Below are 10,215 nucleotides of genomic sequence, written 5' to 3' on the forward strand. Positions count from 1 at the left end.
TAATTACCCATTGTGAACTTTCCTCTCTTTTGTTACCTCTTAGACTCTTTTGGCACTTTTGTATGGAAGTGGGTAGATACAAACCCAAAATATTTAGCAACATTTTTCTTTCCAAAGTAATAACTGACATGATTATTTCCACCAAAGAGTTGTTCAAATGTGTCAAGTATTCTTCTCATTGTATTTTTTTTGTACTCTACAAGTGATCAAGATGTTCCATTCATAATTTTTATCTATCTCATTTCTGATGACCTGGTTTCATTTCTTTAATAACAAACTATGAACATTGTTTGTTGTTATACTGTGGTCAATTTATAACAATTCAGATATCCATTCATTTGGACATAGATAAACCCAAAATCATTCACTCAAACAATACAATTCTACTCATACTTAACCTGATTTGTCAACCCTCTCATCCTATATCATTTCATCCAGTATTTAATCCTCCACAAAGATGATCAAAGATATTAAGCACATGTACTCTCTCTAGATGCCCATCTGTTTAAGTGTTTGAGGTCTAACTATAAATATTTCTTTATTATATAGAACACCCTCTCCAAGGATTGACAATACAGCTGCGCTAAAAGGAAAATATTTTGAAAAAATATAAAAAAATCAGTTCTTTATTTACTCAGAGATAATTACTTGCAAAATCTGGAAAATAAATTACCCAGCCCCAACCCCTTATTCAAGAATAATAATTTTCCAGAAGATGAAATCTCATGTTATAAAGAACTAAATACCATATTATACAAATCTCATGTTATAACAGGTGGGATTGCAAGGGAAAGGGCAATCCACTGCATCAACCACGGCACGATCAAAGTACCAGTCCCCAACAGCTTTTGCAATTGACTGCAAGGAGGGTTAGATAATTCAGCTCATATAGGTTATTATATTGTTATTATAATACTAGACATCTGAGAACTGTACACTCGAAAATATGTCTTGTAATTCATCTTATCCCCTTTAGATTAAAACAAGATAGAATTTTTTCTTCATTTACTTCAAAAAATTCACTAGAAGGGTAAACATAAATACTTCCCTGAAGGCGACAAAAGCAAAGAAAGATGTGTCAAGATGTATAATACAATATCATGCTCAAAGACTTGGCATCCAAGAACAGTAAAAATAAAAAATACTTTATAAAGCATCATAAAGTTTAATTTTATCCGGACAAGATTAGAGAACGATACAAAAAATGCTTTCCCGAACACAAATAAAGAAAATAAAAATGTCCAACACGGTGCATTATTCAAAGATTTAACATCCAAAACAGTGCAAGTAAAAATACTTCAAAATTATGCCACTATATTTATTTGTATCCCGATTAGATCAGAACAAGATACAAACACTTAGTACTCATTAACGTCAAAAAGTGTCACCCAGAGGGTAAACATTAATGCTTTCTCCCACACAAGAAAAGAGAAGAAAAATGTGTAATGCAACATCTTATTCAACGATTTACATCAAAGAACGTTAACAATGAAAATATTTCAAAAAATTATCATTAATTATTTGTAGCTTGACAAGGTACAAATTTTTTTTACTTATTTACCTCAAAAAATGTTACTCAGAGGGAAACACAAATGCTTCCCCGAACTCAAGAAAAAAAGAATTATGTAATACATTACCTTGCCACCAAGCCTGGGAGACGTTGACGAATGCCACGTAACCTCAGCTAAAGTCTGACAGTGTACGTAGCAGGAGTTCAAGAAAAGACCAGCATCACCCTTCTTACCAAAGCCCTCTAATGCACTAACCATTGTTCTGTGGAATTCTGTAATGATCATAATTAGAATCATGAATTTAATAATTAGAATTAACACCTTCCTCAGAATGATAGACCTTGCAGGATTTCAATCTGCTTGGAATCACAGTCAGTGATATCACTCTTGCACTTTAACCATAATCCATTGGGATCCGATCTTGCCGGCACTAAAACATGCTGGATCTGAAGGAACGAGATTCTGTGGGACTAGAATACAAAGAATTCATAGAGAGAGAAATATAAATCTAAGATCTCTCACCTGCCATGAATCGTATGTTGGATTGAGAATAAACAGAGGGGTGGTTATGGATTTGATGACCTCCTCAGGAAAGAAGCACTGTTGGTCCCAGGAAGAAAACAAAATCCACATGAAAGGTCAACGGATTTAATGGCATGCAAGCTATGAACAAGTGAAGGTATGCCTGAGACGGCTCAGTTCTCCTGGTGCAATCTTCCGGTAGATTGGCCGCAATTCCCTGAAAATAAAATTATACAAAAAACTGAGAAAATGCGCCAGTCATTTTACATGATTTTAAGTAGTGCGGAAAAAGCAGGAGGTTGTACATGGAGTTTCACAGTATCATGATAGAAAGAGCGCATAGTTCTTGATCCAGAAATATCTTTTCTGCAGTGAATAGCAAACCCAAAATTATTTGGTAAATGAAAAGGAGTAATACTCCACATGGCGAAAAGAAAAGAGTATGAAAGATATAATAATTCAAATCATTAAGTAAAGCTATAAATTTAGTAAAAGTTGATCGTACTTCCTTAAATGAGGAGTACCACTCCTATTGGTGGAGAAAAACAATAGTTATCCAAATACGGAAGAAATTAAAATATGCAATTTAAGATAAAAGTTGCTCGTACTTCCTTTAATGAGGATTGATGTTTTCTTGTTGAAGGAAAAATAGTAAATCAAAGATAGTAATTGAAATAATTAAAGAAATCAAAGATAACAAATGAAAAAATTTCTCGAGCCCCCTAGAAGGACAAGGGTTGACACTCCACTTGGTGGAGCAAGAATTGGAAAAACAAAGAAATTTCTAAAAATAATGAAGGACATAAATTGTGAAAAAAATTACTCGAACTCCTTCAAACGACAAGAACGGTATTCCTCTTGGTGGAGAAACAAATAGTAAATCAAAGAGAATAAATGAAAAAATTGACAGTGCTCCCTTAAACAACAAGGAGTGATATTCCGCGGAGTGGAGGTAAATATAACTTCATTGATACTCCTCAAATAAATGATACGATGCAGTCCCAAATGGAAAAAGCAACGGCTGGAATTTAAGACTTACAGAAGGATCTTGATTCCGCTCCTCGTGCTCTGGTACAAGTCCACGTCGCCTTCGAATATTCTTCTCAAGATCACCGTAGAGGCAGCTCGCCGAATGCAGCTCTGCTCCTCCCGACCCCCTTGCTCAAGAAACCCGAAATGCTCCGTACCCCTTCTTCTCCCCCTTCGCTCCTTATTTATAGTCTTTTATTTCCTAACTAACTACCCTTTCAAGAAGGGTGGTTATTTGGCCAGCTCAGCGCCAGCTGGCCCGCTGCCTTTCTGGCCTCCTCTCTTTCTTCTTTCATATACTCTTACTGGGATCGTATCATTTCCCCCCTCATCGACTATCACCTTGTCCCCAAGGTGGATGTCGGGGAATTGCCCTCGGATGACTGATAGAGGTTCCCATGATGCATCTTCTTCTGGAAGCCCTTTCCATTTAATCAACACTTCCACTTGTCCATTCCGTCTCCTAGCCGACACCACCTCTGCTGGAGATAGCTGCCACTCAAAATCATCAGTAAATGAAGGAGGCAGTAGTTGCGTGACCCTGCCTGGACCCACTGCTTTCCTTAGTTTAGATACGTGGAACACCGGATGTAGGGAACAACTGTCTGGCAGTTCTAGTTTGTAGGCCACAGGCCCCACCTTTTGTAAGATCCGAAATGGACCAAAATATTTTGGAGATAACTTTTCATTGATCCTTTTTGCTAAGGACTTCATGCGGTAGGACGTGTCGAAGATACACTTGTTCCCCACCTGAAACTCAAGGTCTCTTCGGTGCTTATCCGCTTGGCGTTTCATGCTGGATTGCGCCGCTAGTAAGTTGTTTCTTATCACTTTCAGAGTATCATCTCTCTTTTAATAGAGTGTCGACAGACTCAAGTGGAGATGAAGGGGTCCCATAGTACAAAAGTTTTGGTGGGTCCCTCCCATACACTGCTTTGAAAGGTGTCATCTGAATGGATGAATGGAAAGCTGTATTATAAGAGAACTCTGCCCAATGGATCCACTTGGACCAAGACTTGGTTTCTCACCAGCAAAACAGCGTAAATATGATTCCAAACATCTGTTTACCACCTCTGTTTGACCATCTGTTTGGGGGTGGTACGAGGAACTCATGCATAATGTGGTGCCTTGCAAGCGGAACAACTCCTTCCAGAACATACTGGTAAAGATTTTATCTCTGTCTGAAACAATTGAGGAGGGTATCCCATGCAAGCGTACAATTTCTCGGACGAAGATGTCAGCTACATCTCGGCAGTAAATGGGTGTTTCAGTGGTAGGAAGTGACTATACTTGCTCAGTCTGTCCACAATCACCATAATGCAGTTGAATCCGTGTGATGTTGGCAGCCCTTCTATGAAATCTAACGATATGTCTTCCCAGATGCGTTCAGGAATGGGTAGAGCTTGTAATAACCCAGCAGGTGAGAGGAAGATATCTTGTTAGTTCGACAAATATGACACTGATTCACATATCTCTTTATGTGATCTTTCATGCGTGGCCAGTATAAGTCTTGAGCAATGCGCTTATAGGTTCGTTTGCATCCCGTATGCCCCCCCGGTGCTGAATCATGATAGGTCTGTAACACTTTTGGTAGTAATGAAGAAGTCCCCGTAAGCACCAGTCGTCCCTTGTACAGTAGGGTATCCTTGTATAATTTGAACTTTGGATAGGAAAATGGACTGAGTCGCAACTCCTGAATTACTTTTTGAAATTTCAGATCCTGACCCACCTCCTGTTGGATGATCGCTTGGTCTAATAGCTGGAACCTGGACACTTGCAATGCATTGACTTCCACTGATGATGGGGCCCTGGATAATGCATCAGCTACAACATTGCTCTTCCTGGTTTATATTCAATTTCGAAATTAAACCCCAGTAATTTGTAAGCCCATTTGCTGTACGGCTCCTGAATCTGCTTCTGACACAATAAGTATTTAAGACTGTACTGATCGGTGCGGATAATGAAAGGCAAATGTGTCAAATAGTGTCGCCATTTCTGCACTGACAGGACAATAGCCATCAATTCACGTTCATAAGCAGATTTGACTTGGCTCCGCTTGGGAAGGACCTGACTAAAATAGCGATGGGTCGTCCATTCTGTATGAGGACAGCACCAATGCCTACTCCTGATGCATCCGTCTCGATGGTAAGGTAATTCAAAATTTGGTAAGGCCAACACTGGAGTAGAACTCATTGCTAGTTTAAGTCGATCAAATGCAGCTTGCATCTACATTCCACCCAAATGCATCTTTCTTCAGCAATGCTGTTAAAGGCGGCCTTCAAAGTACTCTTTGACAAACCTGCGATAATACCCTGTCAAACCCAAGAACCCTCGCAGTTGCTTGAGATTCTTGATGCAGGCCAGCTCACCATCGCCTCCACCTTGCTCTTATCCGCCATAACTCCTTGATGCGAAATCCAATGCCCCAGGAATTCCAACTGATTGCAAGCCAATTGACACTTTTTGGGATTCACATGAAGATCATTATCAGCCAGGACAGTAAAGACTTGTTGCAAATGTGACTCATGGTCTTCCAATGACTTACTGTAAATCAATATATCATCAAAAAACACCAGTAAGAATTTTCTGAGTGCGGATGAAACAGGTGGTTCATAAGAGATTGAAATGTAGCTGGGGCGTTCATAAGCCCAAAGGGCATAACCCGGAATTCATAATGCCCTTCATGGGTTTTAAATGCAGTTTTATGAACGTCCTCTTCTTTCATCCTGATCTGATGATACCCCGATTTCAGATCTAACTTGGAAAACAATAATGCGCCATGGAGTTCATCCAATAATTCTTCCACCACAGGAATTGGATATCGATTTGGTATAGTTATTTTATTAAGTGCACGGTAATCAACACAAAATCGCCATCCGGCATCTTTCTTCTTAACCAGTAAGACTGGGCTTGCGAAGGACTATGCGATGGTCTGATGAATTCCGCCTTTAGAAGTTCACTGACTATCTTTTCTATCTCGTCCTTTTGTAAGTATGAATATTTGTACGGTCTCTGGTTGGTTGGTTGAGCTTGGGGTATAAGTTGTATGGCGTGATCGATCGGCCTGGCAGGTGGTAATTCTGACAGTGGCTCAAAGACCTTAAAATTGCTTCCTGAGCTTCTCTTCTAGAGCACGACCTTGTGATGTTTGAGGCAACTTGATACTAGTGTCTAGTTTATACAATTCGATCATCAATAATTGGCTTCTCATCAGCTCCTTGTCAACAGAGTGGTTTTAATATCGGTTCTGGATAAGCTCTGGTCTCCATTCAAAGTCACCACCTTGTCGCCTCTTCTGAATTTTAGAATATGCCTCTCCCAGTGGATATGGGTCCATCCCAAGGATGCTAACCATGCCATGCCTAGGATCATGTCAATTCCCCAACTTGAATGGCAAGAAGTCGCTAGTCATTTCAATGCCTTGAAGGTTATACTGGACTCCACACATAATCCCTGACCTTTGCTAGACTCCCCATTTCCCAATGTCACTTCAAATAGCACTGACGTATCACCCGGAAATGGAATTCCTCCACAATGGCTGTACTCAGAAAATTATGGGAAGCTCCACTGTCAATTAATACAGTGATTTCCTGCCTCGTAGTTCCTTTCAGCTTGATGGACCTTGGGTTGGTCCACCCAACATAGAGTTCAATGAGACGTGTGCGGATAGCAGTTGGGCCTCTGGTGGTATGTCGTTAGCCTCTATATCCACAATGGCATCCGTATCTGGATCCGATTTATCCCGATCTTCTTCACTCACAATCAAGATTTGTAGAGTTTTCTTGCATCGATGTCCCGGGCCGAATTTCGTTGCAGTTATAACAGAGGCCCTTCTCTCTGCGTTTTTGAAATTCTTCTCCTGTTAACATCAGTTTCCTTCTATACGCTGGTGTCCCTTGAGTGTTCTCTTGTGTTTTAGTCTTGTTCTGATGATAACTTCCTCCTCCTGCTCCTGTAGACTGAACCGAGTGAATGTGATTCTCCTGGTAGCGTACTCCGCATTTGGTGGTCTTCCCCTTTTTGACTATGGTTCTCCCAGGCTTGCCAAAGGGCCTTGAGTCGTTTCTCTGTTTTAAGCGCTAAATCCATAAGTCTTCTTAGTCCCACAAATTCTTCGATATCCATCTCTGTTTGTATCTCTGTCTTCAATCCCTTCAAAAATATGTCGTACATTATGTCTTCTGGCATCGGAGGTAGATATACGGATAGCCTTTCAAACTCCTTCCGGTACTCCTTCACTGTCCCCGTCTGCTTGATATCCATAAACTGATGTTTGATGTTATCTGCTAGCGTTTCATCGAACCGTTTCCGATCTGGATCTTGAAATCGTTCCAACCGAAAAAGGTGTACCTGTCAGTGGTCCAGAGGTACCACTGCAGAGCTTCGCCTTCCAAATTTGCCATTGCCACATCGATCCGGTCTTCGATACTACTTCTTGACTTGGAAGAACCTCTCCATACCCCTCACCCAGCCTTCTACATCGTCTCCTCGAAACTTGGGCGCTTCCATCTTGCTTCTAACTTGTTGGATATGCTCCATATTCCGATTGCCAGATCGTGTCGTTCCTCGTCTCGACTTCCCCGGTACTTGGTTCTTGTTCTTGCCATGGCTTCTCGATCTCCTCTTCCGGACCTCGTTCTTCAGATGTGCTACCCTGATTCAATGTCGCCAGTGCAGGTACGCAGCACTTGTCGAGCAGTTCACCGTTTTCTCTGGCCTCTTCGCGGATCAGATTCATTTCATCTGCTATCCTCTTCTGCTCCACCTTCAGCTCGCCCAACTCTGCCTCATTCTATTCCAATCTCGCTTCCACTTCTTTCAAAGTCATTGTGGCCAGGATCGTAGCTCTGATACCAATGATACGATGCAGTCCCAAATGGAAAAAGCAACGGCTGGAATTTAAGACTTACAGAAGGATCTTGATTCCGCTCCTCGTGCTCTGGTACAAGTCCACGTCGCCTTCGAATATTCTTCTCAAGATCACCGTAGAGGCAGCTCGAATGCAGCTCTGCTCCTCGACCCCTTGCTCAAGAAACCCGAAATGCTCCGTGCCTTCTTCTCCCCCTTCGCTCCTTATTTATAGTCTTTTATTTCCTAACTAACTACCCTTTCAAGAAGGGTGGTTATTTGGCCAGCTCAGCGCCAGCTGGCCCGCTGCCTTTCTGGCCTCCTCTCTTTCTTCTTTCATATACTCTTACTGGGATCGTATCAATAAACAACATGAAACGAACACTCAAATAAAGAAAACGCACATGTCAAGGAAAAATCCAGCATCTGCGAAACACTTGACAGTCGTATTCAAGGGCAGACGCGCTCGGAATGCATCGCAGTGGATGAAAGTTGCAAGTCCTCCAGCAGAACAGCCAGTGAGCAGAGCCTGAAAAACATATTTTCATTCTGAGGCTGTAATTTAAATCTAGGTCCAGCATTTGAATTGAACATCGATTTAGATTCTTTCCAAAACCAAAAATACAGTAAAACACTGCGATATACCGCCATGGTATCAATGGACAATTCTAATCAATTGTTCCAATTATTCTGATATCGAATCCAATGTGAGTTTAAATATTGGCAAATGTAGCTTGGTGAATGGGGATGGGGTGGATCTGGACGGCCTCTCCTCTCTCCATGGCGAAGCTCCTTCTTCAGATCTCGAGTGGCTCCTCCTTCCCTGGCGAAGCTCCTCCTTCAGATCTCGGGCGGCTCCTCCTCCCCTGACGCAGCACCTCCCTCCAGACCAGCAGACGAGGACTCCCTCTCTGCTGCTCCAGCCTCCTCGACAGAGTAACTGTCGGGGTTCTCTTTCAAGAAAGGAAAAAAAAGATGACTTACCCGATTTGCCATCCCTTATTTATAGGGGACTGTCTCCCCTTCTTTCTTGGTCAACACGTACGGTCAACGACCCGTTGACCCGCCCTCTGCTTTCCCCTTCTTCTATACTTCTTTGAATAGAATCTATCACACTGTAAACTGATAATAAATCCCAAAGACAGATCTGCTTTCCTTCTCTTCTATCTCCTTCCTATCTCTCAAAAAACGGGCTAAAACGCAGTAAAATTGATTCCAATCCATCTGCCTTTAATAGACAGATAGTTGATTAAAAACTAGATAAACATTCTACTAAAGAAAATTTTAGAATTCTCACCCAGTCATCTTACAGAAATCACAACATTTGACATTATATTGAGGGATTTTCCCATTGAATTGGGTAAAAGAATAAAAGCCATATGACTTTTGTCAAGAAGTAGAAAAAATTAAAAATTAAAAGAAGATGCAAATGACCATGCTAATTTGTGATAGAATTTTATAAAAAAAAACCTGCTTGGCAGTCGCCAGTCCAGAAGCTGAAAGATCATCCATAACTGCTTCCCAGATGCGTTGACCCCTGAAGAAGAGCCTTTCTCCATCCTAGTTCACCAGCATTCCGGATGTCTTAGCTATAGCAGGATCATTCAAGAAATTTCATCTAACATCATCAAAGATTTCTAGTTTGTAAAACATGATTGGTGAAAAAAAAAAAATACAGCTCAACACATCACAGAATAACTCACATGAATCTCATTTTCAACGTTGCCAGAAAAAGAGCCACCATCACAGTATCGTACCAGCACTCTGTTCCAATTATAAAAATCTGGAAAGATAACGCTTCACTTTAGGGTCATAATCAATAAATCAGGTATGGCTTTTATACGTCACAATTATACGGTCTTCTAAACTACTTGAAGCTTCCCAGAGGACTCCAAATTTTTATTTATAAAATTATAAATAAAAGATAAATAAAGCTTTATTTTTTATTTCTCAGCGGATTCTTCTGATGTCTTATGAAAATTATATGGCATGCAAGAACTCAAAATTTCTGAAGTCTAGAGAAATCAGGTATCTCTGAATCGTCTTATAAATTTGGACTTTTTTTCCCAAAACTGCTTGAACTTGCGCATTAGTAACCTCAATTGTTCAGTTCATAAATATGATACATAAAAAACAAATAAACCCTGGATTTGTCTAGAAATCGTTCGATTGTTTCATAGAAATGATCGATCGTTTAGGGTGAAAAAACTCAAAATTGATCAACGGATTGAGTAAATACCTGGATTTTGAGTCTGGTTGCGGCTTAGAATGCCTGGGAAATGAACCAGCCTTTTCATAAGGTTTG

The 10,215-nt window shown here is 40.7% G+C and overlaps 1 protein-coding gene across 2 annotated transcripts in view; it reads right to left on the reverse strand.

Moving 5' to 3' along the window:
• Positions 1-660: 660 nt before the first annotated feature.
• LOC144715507 (pectin acetylesterase 5-like) overlaps positions 661-10,215 on the reverse strand; it is a 10,188-nt gene continuing 633 nt past the window's right edge. The window contains exons 3-12 of one of the 2 annotated variants that reach the window (XR_013584648.1): positions 10,150-10,215; positions 9,614-9,693; positions 9,381-9,470; positions 8,315-8,439; positions 2,339-2,399; positions 2,197-2,250; positions 2,034-2,111; positions 1,852-1,957; positions 1,638-1,773; positions 661-858 (exon numbers count right to left, since the gene is read on the reverse strand). The exon at positions 10,150-10,215 is cut by the window's right edge and continues 64 nt beyond it. Coding sequence is in view for 1 of the 2 variants with exons in the window: in XM_078590441.1 (XP_078446567.1) it covers positions 751-858; positions 1,638-1,783; positions 1,852-1,957; positions 2,034-2,111; positions 2,197-2,250; positions 2,339-2,399; positions 8,315-8,439; positions 9,381-9,470; positions 9,614-9,693; positions 10,150-10,215 (914 nt within the window). In the remaining variant the exon portion in view is untranslated. Of the gene's footprint in view, positions 859-1,637; positions 1,784-1,851; positions 1,958-2,033; positions 2,112-2,196; positions 2,251-2,338; positions 2,400-8,314; positions 8,440-9,380; positions 9,471-9,613; positions 9,694-10,149 lie in introns of both variants that reach the window. The other variant, XM_078590441.1, reaches the window with a different exon arrangement.

Source organism: Wolffia australiana, chromosome 19 (genome assembly GCF_029677425.1).
Source record: "Wolffia australiana isolate 7733 chromosome 19, ASM2967742v1".
NCBI classification, from domain to species: Eukaryota; Viridiplantae; Streptophyta; class Magnoliopsida; order Alismatales; family Araceae; genus Wolffia; species Wolffia australiana.